Here is a 15,499-nt window from a genome sequence, read left to right on the forward strand (position 1 = left end):
ATAATTTTCTACGTAGTTAGCTTTTAATATTCGAGCATTGAATTAGAGAACGATAAATATTCGGGCGAAACTGAACTAAATAATTTCAACTTCACAGACTATAAAAAATACTTTGTTTTTAAGTCGACAAATGCGAATTTCGATGTCCCTTTTTAATTAAAAAAAGATAGGGTTTGAGACTATAACGTTAATACAGTTTAACTAAGAAAATTCGTGAAGATTAGTGAAGTAAAGAGGAAACCCGTTTTTGGGGACGATACTGCGTCAGAAAGAGCTCCCAACTACAAAAACTATTATACGCCAGATTTATGGATCAGTTTTCTGAGGCAACTATACATCCATCACTTAACAGCATTTACGTACCAAACTATTTGGAAACTGGTTGATAAAAAGGAATTTCAATGTTTGGGAATATGCGATTCACTTTTGAAGCAAACTGAAATCGAGCAAAAACAGGATTGACTTCACGAAAGGTGATGTTGTGTGTTTGGTGGGAATAGAAGCAATTTGCCCATTATAAGGTGATACTGGTCTGGTCTGGTCAAACGATTACTACTGTCATAAGTTGAGGAGATGACAGCAATCGATTAAACAATTGACTATAACTAAAAACAGAAAATGTGTTGTGTTCGATCACACAAACACAAAGTTTATTGACTCGGCAAGGATTATTATGCACCCTCAGATTATTATTTTCTGAAGTCTCTGAAAAACTCCCATGATAGTGTTAAGTTGACTTCAAAATAGCCCTATGTTAATCACTCGTTTTAGTTTTTTTTTTTTTGCCCAGAAACCACATTGGGTGAAAGTGTACATTTAAGAGAGTAATGCTTCTGACTTTTTATACGCGCTGTTCAAGAAATATCTACTAACAATTAATAAAATTCAATCATGCATATGTGCTAAAAAATTCATGCCATTATTGTTTTTTATGACAAACTAAGTAAATGGGTGCATTTGCAATGTCAACATTTCTTAGGAGCTGCGAGAGCAATTTTCCTCCTGTTGTTCGTTATCTTGTTACCGTTGACTCTCTTCTCTTTGCCTCTACGCATGCGTCCCTCAGCATCAGCAAAATCTTTAATTCTCACCATCAATGTAAAAGGCTCTATGTGAGCCTTTGTTGAAAATGAATTTTTGTTTAATGTTCCGTTAGTTTTCTCTAAGTTACACCCATACAAAAAAAAAGTTTAACTTAAAAAAAAAAATTAGCTCTTTTGCTTTTTATATACCGCACCCAAAATCGAAAACAGTCACAACTCAAGAGTTCCTAAATGTTCAGTTAAAGAATATGGTGACAAAGAAGACATTTTGGCGAACGTTGGATATTTCGAGCCCTAACCGCCAAAATAACGTAAGCAACATTTTTTTCAAAATTTTCTTTTTGATGCAGAAATATTCCTAGAGCATCTAGATGCATTTCTGCATTAAAAAGAAAATTTTGAAAAAAATGTCGCTTATGTTATTTTGGCGGTTAGGGCTCGATATGACCTGTGAATTATTTTAGGGGAAAATAAAAATTTGAAAAATTTTCAGTTGTGACTGCTTTTGATTTAGGGATACGATATGTTAATTTAGAAAGCTTTTTGCTTCTCCTGTAGAATTTAAAAATTTGTCAAATAGGGGCTTTTTCATTCATGGTGACGATATGAATAATTTTTTGTTATTATAATTTTATAATCTATGAAAATTTTACTTTTCTCTATTCGCTTCTAAACTGCTTTAGACCGATAACTATTAAGCAACGAGTTATGAGGAGTCTTGCCAATATTAGTCGTTTAGGTAGAATTTTATCAATTTTCAAATCCAATTGCTGCTTGTAAGTTTAGAATTTACGATATTAAATTTACGATATTAGATTTACGGTAAATGTTGCTCGTAGCATTTTGGATATGTGTAAACGTTTTGGATGATCTACAAGATCGAATAGTATACCCCCTTAAGCATGACTCCTCTGTAGACTCAAAATGACAAAATAGTTTTGTTATGTGAACTAAATATGTTTCTCCCACCACATGATTTGCTTATATCTACATTATTTGGTTATAGTTACCAAATCATGTGTCCAAAGAAATGTATTCAGCTGATATTTTTTCTTAGTGCATTGCAAGTTTTATAATCTTTCCATTTCTTTCTCACAATTTTGTCGGAATGAATCCCTGTAATTATTTTTGATTTACATCTTTGTCACGGTAATTAACTTTGCTTATGTAACCCAAAATACTGCAGAGCAGTTAGCGTCTCACAGTTACCGTCATTTTAGATTTGCAGATTTTTAAGGGAAATCGCTAATATGTATATTTGATACAATCAAACGATACAATTAGGAACGCCTGAAAGTTAATGTTTTTTCGTTCTGTCGGCAGCTAAATAATTAAGGATAGCTTTAGCGGCCTTTAGTGCATTTTCAATGACTTCTTCCTCATTTTTGTGTGTAAATCAAAATGTTTATTTGCCGCATAAAAAGTTTCCCTTTTGAAGGTTGCTGTTGTAGTGGCACCACTAGACCCTGCCTAAATCGGCTAGTCCATCAAGAGGAGGCTAAGGAAACGTGCTGCTTGTCGGCGTTGGTCCAAAGGGAAAGGGGATATTAGCTGAGTTTTGAAGGTCAAACATTTCGCATAGGAAAATACCATAATTTAATAATAAACGCCAAGTATTTTCATTTTTATTATTGCTCCTAAATATATGCAACATTTCGCTTGTTTAGAAATTCTTTAAATTTATCCAATTTATATTTGTGCTAAGCGCTTTTAAACTATGTACTTCTGATCTAACTCACTCATCTTGCTTTACTAAATATCGCCTAAACTAAATCTATGCATGTTGCTCGCTCTTTTAAATATCTGCACTCATTGAAATCGTTTTGATAAGAAACTTAAGTTCTTTTTGTCTTACCAAAACAACATTGAATGTTTTTTATTTACCTTTTTACAGCCGTCTCAACAGCGCTTCCGGCAATAATGTGGGTGCACCATGGCGCCATAGTATGTCACGTGATTTGAGCAACGATATGGATTCGATATTTTCACGCACTGGCGCCACACTGCCAAGAGGTGAATATCACAGATTAAAAAGTAAATTTTTAGATAAATAAAAAGTATATACAACACCACAAACGGTAGTGCAATAACTAACGTTATTCAAAGTAATAAATTGAGAGTTAAATGCCAACAGGTGAAAAAGTGAAATCTATGAAATAAATTCAAGCAATAACCTAATAATGCACAGTATATAATATGTAGATCCGCAGTGCACAATCAGAGAAAAAAACAAAGCAATTGCGATATGCAACAAAAGCAATCAAATGTATGTATGTAGTTGTGTTTTTGGTTAGACATTCACTAGCTATATACTATTTGCTAAAGTGCATAGACACGTAGCAAAGTGAATGCAAAACTCAGTAAAAAAAAAACTAATAGTTTCATTACAGCAAAAGTAACTGTTTTAGAAAAAAATAATTACTAAAGAAATATGTACGTACATATATATGATCAGATACTTATGTATCTTTATATGTTATATGGCTATTAAGCATTGTAGGAGGCATAATTTTTGTTAGCTGCTGCCCATTTGATTTTCTTTTGCGTGCTTTTCAGCGCAATCTAGACAGCCTTTACTTTTTATTAGTGCAAGTGACTTGCAATGCTTTAATTTCAACCATTTTACATTTATACGAATATCAATTTTTTTTGTTTAAATTTTGTGTTTGGTCAACAACAAAACAGTTATAGATTTCGAAATAAAATAGTACCAACTACACAAAATTCGGAAATCAATTAATGAGTGCAGTTTTAGATGACAGAGAATTTTGTTGCATTGCATTTGTACACTTTTTTCGATTGACGATTTTCCAACAGCTAACAGTAGAAAAAATAACGAAAGGGAACAGTTTTCCTTTTAAAACTTTTGGAACCATCAAAATGCAAAACACTTGCATAGGTAAAATGTTTATATACATATTTATTATTTTTATAAATTTCACTTAGTATTGCTACAACTATTGCTCTTGTGTGGTTTAGCTTAATTTTTTGACTTACAGATATCCAAGTAGCATTTGCAAATGTGTAACACGCCAATACAAATCAATTATCAATTTAAAACTCAATTAGAAGATGTTATCTCCATATATAAGTATACTTTTTTTCTATTTTTATTGTATTGAAAATTGTTTTTAATTGCTTATGATTTTTTGTTGTTATAATTACATACATATAAAAACACAACAATTTTCGTTACTTTAATATTGTTTCTTCTTCGCCTGTTTTTTTTAATATTATTTAATCAACTTTGTAGTTATTTGTTAAGGAAACAAACCTCGTATTCAAAGTTTTGTACAGCAAGTGAGTGAAAATTTCGGAGAAAAAAATATGATCATATTGAAAATGAAAGCGCGAATGTGGAACAAAGTTGGCGATCAGTGGCTGGGTTGACTTTTGGGCCAAATGAAATACCAAATTTAACTGAGGGAAAAGTGTTCTTGTTTAAAATTGGAAATTTTACTTTGTCTTAAAAAGGGTATGAACTTAGTATTTCGATTGTAAAAGTATTTGCTCATCACTGAATGAAATTCACAATTGATATTTATTGCAAGATATGTATGCACTTCTAGTTTGAAAGCTTATTTCGAGAGGATTTTCACATCATAAATATTTTTCGCTCTAGTCCTACGACGATTTATTCGTATGTTTTTAGTTAAACAATAAGTTATTATGCAGACGGCCCGTTGTTTTTATTACTACAAATTATATAAGTTACAGTAGTAATGCAAAAAAGTACTTTTTAGAACATTAAACCAGTGTTATACCTATAAAGCATTTTAATGGAAAAGCCAAAGTTGAAAAGAAGCAAGTATGTTTAATTTGTTGTGAATCCAAATGTCGATGCGAATGTTAGAAGTGATGTCAACATCCCTAGTACATACATAAATGTGAGAAAATGGTATCATCGACCAAAAAACCAAAATTTTTTTAGACGGTTTAGACGGTTTATTATAGTTAAAGGCCTTAAGAATCGAATGCGATTAGTCCTGTGTGAACCAAATTTTGGTCGATGACATCCTTTTCTGAGGCGCTTAAACTATAAGGCAACTTGAGGTTTCAACTCTTAAGCAGTTATCATCTTTGGTGTTGAAACAAATTTCCAAATCAAATTTTGAGCCTGTCATCGCAGAGAACTATTTTTGAGAGATATACATAATGCTGTAACACGTCCCGGTTTTGGCCTTCCAAGTGTTTTGTTTTTTTTACTGACAAAGCGAAATGAGGTATTGCTTTATTATGGCATAAATTCCACTTGCTGAAGCACACACTTCGCAACAGCATGTCATACAACCATTCTGTTCATTTCTTTCAATAGTTCTCTAAGGTCTATCAATTATTGCTAGTAGACGTCACTAGCGATGAGTTGAGATGGTTTCAGCAACTTATAGTATACTGAAATTTTCAAATCACGCCAGATGCAGATGTCTTGCTTTGATTGCGAGAATGCGATCGGGTTCACCGGGCTGTACCGATGATTTTGTTTCGTTTGGTATTCTTGTAATGGATGCAGTTTCATTTCCCGTAACAACCTGATGTAAAAATTTAATTCTTTTGTCTCCCAAGCTGCATTTCACAAGTGTTTTCTCGATCTTTGGTTCGAGAACGCCCTATTCAGCAAACGGTTGAAAAACGCCCTATTTCAGAATTCTGAGCATTCGAGGCAGTAGCCGGGATATGGCGATTTTCCATTCAGTCAACGATATAGTATATGCACATCATAAATAAATACCTCCTTCGACATGTTAAGTAAATTTTGTAATTTACCACCCAACTAAATTTAATTTCAGACACCATAAAACTTGAAATTTTTGTAGGCAACTAATTTTTCCTTGATACTAAAGAAATTTGTAGCTTTTTATAACGAAGTCAAAAACTTCGTAAGGCAATTTTAGCTGTTTTTTCATGGAGATAGAGCGAAAATGCTCTTTTAGGAAGCTTTCAAATTTATCATTTGGAGGATTTACTTTTTGTTCGTAGTAGACATTTCAAGTTGACGCATATCGGGCTATCAATGTATGAAAAATGCTATCGCTGAAATCGTATAGCTATGAATGTCGATATGTGTGTGTATGTATAAACTTTTTATGCCTACGTTCGTCACAATTTGGAACAGTAATGGTATTTACGTATATTTTACGAAAATCATACTACGATGGTTTCAGTGTTCGCCTCGTATATCTAAACTCTTTTAACAGCGCTTTAATACCTTTCTAGATAAATTTTGGGAATCGCAACCAGTTTTTTGTTCGGAAATATTCAACTTTGGACTGTTCAGATTTTCTTAATTAAAGCCTCATTCGTTTTTTTTATTGTCTGCAAACATTATTCTTAGTTAAATTCGATTTTTTTCACGCCCACAAAAGTCCAATCAACACTGATTTGTTGACGCGTTGCTCAAATAGAAAAATTGCAGTCCTAAATAATTATTAAAACCACTTGCGTAGATATCCTTCTTTCTAGCGTATAATAAATAAACAACAACTAACCGTAATTATATACACACAAACCAAGTATATATTTGATATGATATTATATAAAAGAACCATAATATCTGCATATATTATAAAAATAAATCATCATTAAAAAATAAAAATCAGCAACATAAAAATAAATAATTATATTTGTAGAATATACTTACATACATATATAATTATGACAACCATAGAGAAAAACTTGATTGAAATAAACGATTTGATGCACAATATTACAAAAATTAAAAATAAAACAAAGCTGTTTTCGTTATTTTGGTATCACTATTGTTTCTCTTTAGACTTCAATCAACAACTAGTTAAACAACCAATACAAAAACACACATTGTGCCAGTACAGCAGCGCAGACGTTGAGTGTGTGCAACCAAAAGAATTGTGTAAATAAATTACAAAAAAAAAAAAATAAATAATTAAAATTTAAATTCTTCACCCATTTGTGGAACAACTTGTAAATTTGCAATGGGCCCCGCTACCTTAAATTTGTTTTTTATCAAATTTTTTTTTTTTCGTATTAATTGCACTAACCACAAAATGTTTGTTTCTCCAACACTAACTGCTGCAATCCGTTATACAGTACTTACATTTAGAAAATTATTTGTTTATCCAATTTTATTGCAATTAAATAGCTTTGTGTTAACGTTGTTTTTCACCTGTTTGCTTTGAAGTAAAAATGAGATAATAAAAAGATACATATTGTATATTTTTGGCCGCTTTATCGTCGCAACTATGAAAATGTGTACATAAGTATGTATGTATGTCAGCTGTCCACAAGATAGTGCAACTCAGTTCTTAAAACCCTAACAGCACAACACTATGCGTGTGCCGCGGCAAAATTCACCACATGACTATTGTCATAATTAGGACGCCTAAACTTATAAAGAAAAAGGTTAATTTTAAGCGCTTAGAAATGCACAAAAACTTAAATATTTATTTTAATATACTTTCCGCACATTTTCTTAGAGATTGCCATAGTCCAAAATAACACAAAATTGAGTTAAGTATGCAAAAGGCGGTCTTTCATAGCTCTACCGATTACCAGTAGCTCACTAGCACAAACTATGTATGCATTCATTTTTACTATGTGAGTATATCGTCACCTGAAATGCGAAAAGACGTAACAACATCGTAAATGAAATGGAAAAAGTGAGTTTAGAATTTTTTATTAGTTATGACTTTTTGCATTGCAACGATGATGTTTGTTACGTCTTTTTGCATTTCAGATGACGATATGTAAATTCAAAACTTTAAATCCGTTCTTCTTTCGAGTTTTTAACTTTTTGGATTATGACGCTTGCAACAAATGTGTGTGTGATATGTAGGTAAATTTTTTAAAATATAAATTTTTATTTTTGCTGCCAACATTCGTGCGTCCTAATTATGATTATATTAATTTGGTGAGTTTTGTTGTTGCGTGGGAATAATGAGAGCTGTAATTCGGCTTCGAGAATTGTAAAATGAACTGAACCACTATTTTGGTTGGTACAAATGGAAAACATTTAAAGCAGAAACAAGAATGAACACCAATAAAATGCCGAATGTACACCTAGCAATCGTTCTGCCAACATGTTGAGACAACCGTTGCTTACTGCTCAACACATGGCAGGCTTCGATTGATCATTGATTGGTTTTTGCAAATTAGACCGAATTTGTTACCTTTGACCTTAACAGGCGTATTCTGCAGTTACCGATGAGTTTGTAACCGGAAATTTTTATTACCAAAAGTATTATCACTTCTTACGTTGGTAATGCAGTCAAATACTCGTATTATGTATGGCGACTGATAGCCGATAGGTAACCATATACATACTAAAATCCGCAGTGGCAACTGGCTACTGACTGTCGGCTACTGTGTAAATGAACGTCATATCAACCTCCACTATAGCTCCTTTCGAAACTCAGATGCATTACCTCGTAGTCTGTTTGCCATGACCTTATTTGTAAAGCTTTGCGACAGTTGTAAACGTTGTGTTCTTAGCTTCTAGGCTCGCCGTTGTGGAGCGCACCTGTCGGTGTCAAATGTCCTAAAGTAGAGCAAGGCCATTGTTGCTTGCTTTGTCCGCTCATTCACAGTGAGTTTCCACTACACTTTGTTATTNCTAGCACAAACTATGTATGCATTCATTTTTACTATGTGAGTATATCGTCAACTGAAATGCAAAAAGACGTAACAACATCGTAAATGAAATGGACTAATATTTATTTTTTTTTTCATAAAATTGATGTGGGGAGTTGTAATTCGATGAAATCCATCACATAAATCAAAAAGTGAGTTTTGAATTTTTTATTAGTTATGACTTTTTGCCTTGCAACGATGATGTTTGTTACATCCTTTTGCATTTCAGGTGACGATATGTAAATTCAAAACTTTAAATCCGTTTTTCTTTCGAGTCTTCGACTTTTTGGGTTATGACGCTTGCAACAAATGTGCGATATGTAGGTAATTTTTTTTTAATAAAAATTTATATTTTTGCTGCCTACTTTCGTGCATCCTAATTATGATAATAGTAATTTGGTGAGTTTTGTTATAGCGTGGGAATATTGAGAGCTGTAATTCGGCTTCGAGAATTGTAAAATGAACTGAACCACTATTTTGGTTGGTACAAATGGAAAACATTTTAAGCAGAAACAAGAATTACGTTGGCAACTGGCTACTGACTGTCGGCTACTGTGTAAATGAACGTCATATCAACCTCCACTATAGCTCCTTTCGAAACTCGTTATCTCGTAGTCTGTTTGCCATGACCTTATTTGTAAAGCTTTGCGACAGTTGTAAACGTTGTGTTCTTAGCTTCTAGGCTCGCCGTTGTGGTGCGCACCGGTTGGTGTCAAATGTCCTAAAGTAGAGCAAGGCCATTGTTGCTTGCTTTGTCCGCTCATTCACAGTGAGTTTCCACTACACTTTGCTATTGACTTTAGAGTGGTCAGAAATTTTCTCCAGACCGAAGTCTTGTGATTCAGTAGTGACTACTACTATGTCGGTCTTCTCTGCGTTAACGCTCACATTAATTCCGTAGCCCATTCGTTCATGGGCTTTCTCGTCTTGCTCGCCAGAGAGCTGAGGGTCAACAGTTAATTTCCGTCGATGATGATTGAAACGTCATCCATATAAGCTCTTAGCATAGCTTCACTTCTTTCTAATTTCANGGGCTTTCTCGTCTTGCTCGCCAGAGAGCTGAGGGTCAACAGTTAATTTCAGTCGATGATGATTGAAACGTCATCCATATAAGCTCTTAGCATAGCAGTCAGTATTTTGCCAGCAACGAGCGTCAAAACGTAGCGTACATGAGTATTATTGAGTTATATTGACAAAACTAAGGTATTGGTAAATTTTCGGAAACAAATTTCCATATTTATTGTTGCTTCGTGTGTTAGGCGGAACCTTTTCCTCTACATTGGCTGCAAAAACAGAAAAGCTATAAAACAAAACTAAGCTTTGGTCTGATGTACCTATGTAGATGTGCGTCGTGCCGGCGCATCGTGGCAACGGTTTTATGCTTTTATAAGTTCGGTGAATAATAACTTTTTCGGCTAGCTTGTTAAATTTTTTTGTTTCATTAAAAATTTTACTTAACTGTACGACAAACGTTTTCAACTCTCCAAATCTGCTTTAATGTTTTCCAAACAGTTTTTTACATTTATTAATTTATTTCTATAAAGTTTATGTATTCTATAAGTTCTTATTCTTAAGTTATGTTCTGTAAAAAGTTAGCAAAAAATTATACTTACATATATACATATCGTTACTAACAAAACAAAGATTTTCTTGTACATTTTAAAGCTTTTCTTTTATATTCAANTTTATGCTTTTATAAGTTCGGTGAATAATAACTTTTTCGGCTAGCTTGTTTACTGCACGACAAACGTTTTCCACTCTCCAAATCTGCTTTAATGTTTTCCAAACAGTTTTTTACATTTATTAATTTATTTCAATAAAGTTTATATATTCTATAAGTTCTTATTCTTAAGTTATGTTCTGTAAAAAGGTAGCAAAAAATTATATTTACATATATACATATCGTTACTAACAAAACAAAGATTTTCTTGTACATTTTAAAGCTTTTCTTTTATATTCACACTTGCTGTTTAAAGTACTAAAATGTGTAAAAATAAATCCATAATCACTAAATGTCAGTCAGTTCATTTCACGCAAAAGAGAAATGCATAAACATAACCAACAATTACACACGCCTATAAAAACACACAAAATAATCATAAAAAAAAACAAAACAAATTTCTGAGTTCTGGGCTTTTTTGATGGTAAAAATATGTACATACATACATATATACATAATCTTTAAAAGCAGTATATAAAACTACATATATACCAAATTTTTTGCCAGCTCGTATGCAGCTAAGATTTTTCGAAATAAGAAATGAAAATAAAAACAGCATAAATCATTTATTTTAAAGTTGTGAATGTCTCATTGTCGAAATGTAAATGTGGCAATTACATAAGTTATTTTTTCTTCACATTATTTACAAAACGTTAAGCTGAAAATAAGTACTACATATAGAGCACATTTGATGCTTATGAAAATGTATTAAGCGTCATGATAATGGTATATTACATAAAATCCTATTTTAAACAAAATATTAAAAAAAAAATGTCCAAAACTTTGAATACGACTATTGTTTATAATGTTAATATTAATAAGCATAATAAAAATAATATTCAGTACTAATCTTAAATCGTTGTGCACAGCTCATACATTTGCTAGAGAAATCGTTGTTGTTTCAATACAAGTTTTAATTTTTGAACATTTTTTTGTCATGAAACTTAAATATGTCACTGTATTTAGCATAACTACTAAGCAAGCAAATGAAATTTGTTACAAATACTAATGCGCTGTCTCGTGTTGTTGTTTAAAGCATTTTTTTGTGTTCTATTAGAAAAGTTCTAAACCGCAATTTAGCTACCCTAACAATTAATAAAGAATTTTTGCAAAATGTTTTTATTTTTTTTTTTATCAATCAAAAGCTAGAAATTACCCTATATATTATTTAGTAAAAAATGTTGTCTTATATTATGTTGCTACGCTTTTTTAACGTTGTAATTTATTGCTGATTAATTTATTTAACACCTTTTATTTTATTCATGTTTCTTTCTATTATTGTTTGCAGTGGGTTTACGCATTCCCAAAGCGCATGCGCTACTTAACAGTAAATGCAGCTTTCCTACTGCAACAACAACTACCACAACTACTACCATAATGCCAAAAACTAAAACCAATATTTGTACTACCACTACAATAAGTACTACTACCACAATACCAAAACAACAACAACAACAACAACAACAACAGCAACAACAACAAACGAAAACAATAACTCAAACGAAAACCAGTAGTGATCCTGGCATTGGCAGCAGTAACCTCAGCAACATCAATAATATTAGATATATTAAACCATTTATAGAAAAGACGAAAAAATCCACCACAACCATAACGGCGAGCGCCACAGCACAATTGACTAAGCCATCCAATACAAAAGTGTAGAAAACAGCAATAATACCTAATAATACTATAATAATCATCATTAAAAAAATCCATAAAAAAACAAAAGCATTAAAACCACTACTACACTAAATATATAAAAAAAAACCAAAATTGGCTTTAAATGTTTTAAAAAAATTCGTATATATTTATTTTATTTTGTAAATGCCTAATTAGTTTATTCGACATATACTACTTAATAGAATTTTTGTGTTTTAACATAATTTTGTACACGCTTAACTCAACCCTGTGCTATGTCCTAACTATTTTTAGTTAAACTGTCTTATCCATGTTGTAAACACATACGCAAATAACATACACACATTCATAGAAAATAACATAAAAACATACACACAAACACGCATAGATATGGACGTACATAAGTACATGGAAATACTATGTAAAAGTTTTAACATTGACTACTTACCCTTGTGGTCAGTTGATTAAGTCAAGTGACATTTTGACTAGTCTTGCTAATTTTTCTATTGTTTATTTAATGTTTATATTTTTTTTATAAAATTCTAGTTCTATAATTTATAAATAACTAGCGCCACTTAAATCCACATTTAAAACTTTGTGCAAAAATTATTAAAAAATCAACAAACAACAACATTTGCACCCGCAAGTTTTTCAGAATTCAAAATTCTGGGTATGCAGTTTTGTACCTCATTAAATGTTAGTGGGTTAAAGTGCAAATATCAAGACGCTAGGAAATCGTGTTGATTTTTAATATATTTTTTTTTTGGTTGACGGTGTTGTGCAATTTCTTCCATATAAATTATGCGCGACCATTTCGTTTGTATGGCAGATAATGCCTAGCACCATCAGCAAAAAAAAATTAATTATTAAAAATCAACGCGACTTTCTGGCGTTTTAAAATTTGCACTTTAACATATTAAATCAAAAGAGCTACAAAACTGCATACCCAAAATTTTTCTAAAACTCTGAATAAGAAGTTTAAAATTTTCGGATGCAAATGTTAAAGTTTGTTGAATTTTTTTGGTTAGGTAAAGTGCTACACTTTTATAAAAGAAAAAAAAAAAACATTGAATAAACAACAGACGGATAGCCAAAACAAGTAAAAAGGTCACTTGACTTAGTCAGCTGACCACAAGTGTACATACATAAACATGCATAAGTACATGGAAACATGTAAAAGTTTTGACATTGACTACTTACATACATAGATATGTATGTATTTGCAAAAAGAACTAATCGATTTTCTTACAAACATTTTTATTTCTTTTCAAACCGCAAATTTTGCTTAAAACTTTATATATGTATGTACATAAATATTTGGATATATAATCACATCTTTTCCCAAACAAGCTATTTGACAAGCGAAACATTTATTTGCACTCGTATAAAAATTCATGAAATATGATTACAATAAAGTTTAGTTAATCCAAACGAAGGGGAAAAACGAATGTTTTTAATATCCAAAACTAATTTTACTCATAAAACATTACTCACAGATGTTTAGTAAACAAAATACTCTGCTGTGATTAATCTCAAAAAAGAAGAAAGAAGAAGTTCATTCTCAAAAGAAGAAGATATTCAAAGGATGCATGCCCTTTCTACCGAAAGGATAGGCACAGAGTCTAATCTACTTAAGTCCTCTACTGCTCTCTGGTAGTTATTTCTTTCTCAGTTTACCTACACGGTGATTGTAAGTCTCTTGGAGTAAACCAATTCAGTCCGCAAAATGGTTTCCTCATCACAAAGACAAAACGATGTGCTTTTTATTGTCAAAACTCGTTTCCTTCGATCTCTTAGTAATCTACTATTCAACATAGTATTCAAAAACTTAAAAACACAAAGCATCAGTCTCAGATTTTGATATTTTGGAATACACTCCGTGTTACTCGCTGCCAAGTGTTGAAAAGTGTATAAGCTCTCCTTCAGCACTCCTATTGTATAGGGCTGATGACTAAGCTTAGCGGTTTGAAAAGGCAATCAATTAGATAAACAACATCTAAAACCCCTTCAAATTTTAATCTAAATCGGATCGAGATGGTTAGCAACCCGATGTGGAATACTGTGAGCTATTATATGTCCATTGCAATAGAACTCTAACGCCGAGTCCGTAAACACCCCGTCAAGTTCTGTTTTCCATTCGTGACCTGTTTGGGTTGCGGGGTCCCTTTTCCCAGATTATTCGGTGTTGACCTTTCTGCCAAAATGAGTTTCTTCTAGCACGGAGTCGGAAAACCCCACATCTTTCCAACCATGGTATTTACTCTAAAATAGTTTTCTGTTGTTTTTTCTCATGAAGAGTAAAGCCAGATATTTGCATTTGCTCAAGGCTGCTACTGGTTGAACAAAAATATAGTGTGGAGTCCATATCAAAAGCGACCGCAGGGCCGCGTCCGAACAAGTTCTCATTGATACTGTGAGCGAGAGTAAAACCAATCCTTGAAGTTTATTACAGCGTGTTATACAAGTTTTTTTTGTAGAACGTGCTATTATATTGCATAGCCATTCTTTTACCTTGGAATTCAGACGCCATGTATGTACAAAAATTTTTCTACAGATCCGCGCGACTTGTTAGGCCATAATAGCAGTTTTGTCTAGGAGACAAAGTCCAGTTCAACGTTCCTTAATCTCTGCAACACTTGCCAACTTAGAGGAGCATTTCCTCCAGGATTCAGGAGAATTTCCTTCAGGACTCGAGGGCGTGTTTAAAAACCTTAAAAAGTCGCAGGAACTGAAATCAGTGATGCGAGGGGTCATTCAACCGTATCGAAGTAACCTCTCCCCTTCCCACGACAGTCGGGTCTACGTAACCGGAACGACCCAGATTTATATCTGGCCAAGGACTGTCACTCCAGCAACACTCCCCAAAATGTCTTTGGGGAATTTGTATCCTGCTACAACAACAACAACAAGTAACCTCTCCGTTGCAGGCACTGACTCGGCGTTGTATGAAAAAGATCCTTCAATATTGAAAATTTTATTGTTTATTACCCCCCGGAGCGACAACCTCCTTCTACCTGGTCCGGGGCTCGTGTAGTGATTTTTTGAAATGTTAGATTGCATTATGTCTGTATATATTACAGAAATTAAAGAAGGTTTGAACTTTATGTTCTGGTACACAGGGTTTATGCGTTTATTATTTTTCTAAAGTATAGCTGAGGTATTTGTTTTTTGGTTTAATAAAAACACATGTTCGAAAAGAAAAAAAATTAGTTAGGAAATTAAAAAATTTAGTCCTTAATTAATTTTATAAACATATACACAATAAATAGGGACTCATTTTATTATCTATTATTTTTTTTTTATAAAAGTGCATATAGCTCATTATCTAACAAAAACCATATAAATTGATTTTTGAAACTGTATGCAAAAATTATAAAAATTCTGCAAAATTGCGTCTAAATTTTCAACCTTTTAATTAGATTTTGATTAAATAAAAATTTTTTTTTTTTTTTGATTTTATTTAAATTTAGTACAATAAGGTGTTGATTTTTGGCAT

General features: G+C 32.4%; 1 protein-coding gene and 1 long non-coding RNA gene across 3 annotated transcripts; one reads left to right on the forward strand and one right to left on the reverse strand.

Annotated features, from left to right (window-relative positions):
- Window positions 1-2,747: 2,747 nt before the first annotated feature.
- On the reverse strand, window positions 2,748-15,204 carry LOC108368492 (uncharacterized). Its single transcript, XR_001848374.1, has 3 exons — window positions 14,918-15,204; window positions 14,619-14,776; window positions 2,748-2,758 (listed from the first exon to the last, which is right to left on the reverse strand). It is a non-coding gene; the product is annotated as an uncharacterized LOC108368492 (long non-coding RNA).
- LOC108368491 (myb-like protein Y) lies at window positions 2,836-12,538 on the forward strand. Of its 2 annotated transcripts, none has more exons than XM_017623339.1 (2): window positions 2,836-3,077; window positions 11,654-12,538. In XM_017623339.1, exons 1-2 carry the CDS (start codon window positions 2,990-2,992, stop codon window positions 12,025-12,027), a joined length of 462 nt encoding a protein of 153 aa, XP_017478828.1. In that variant the 5' UTR covers window positions 2,836-2,989; the 3' UTR covers window positions 12,028-12,538. The 2 variants fall into 2 exon arrangements, with proteins under 2 accessions (XP_017478828.1, XP_017478829.1); XM_017623340.1 differs by having other exon boundaries at window positions 2,843-3,056.
- Window positions 15,205-15,499: the final 295 nt, after the last annotated feature.

This window comes from Rhagoletis zephyria, unplaced genomic scaffold (assembly GCF_001687245.7).
Source record: "Rhagoletis zephyria isolate East Lansing unplaced genomic scaffold, Rhagoletis_zephyria_1.1 Rzeph_scaffold_03144, whole genome shotgun sequence".
Taxonomy (NCBI): Eukaryota; Metazoa; Arthropoda; class Insecta; order Diptera; family Tephritidae; genus Rhagoletis; species Rhagoletis zephyria.

Coding starts and splice junctions, on each gene's coding strand:
- LOC108368491 (XM_017623339.1), top strand. CDS start 2,990: ATGTCACGTGATTTGAGCAACGATATGGATTCGATATTTTCACGCACT. Junction 3,078..11,653: donor TGAATATCACAGATTAAAAA/GTAAATTTTTAG, acceptor TATTGTTTGCAG/TGGGTTTACGCATTCCCAAA.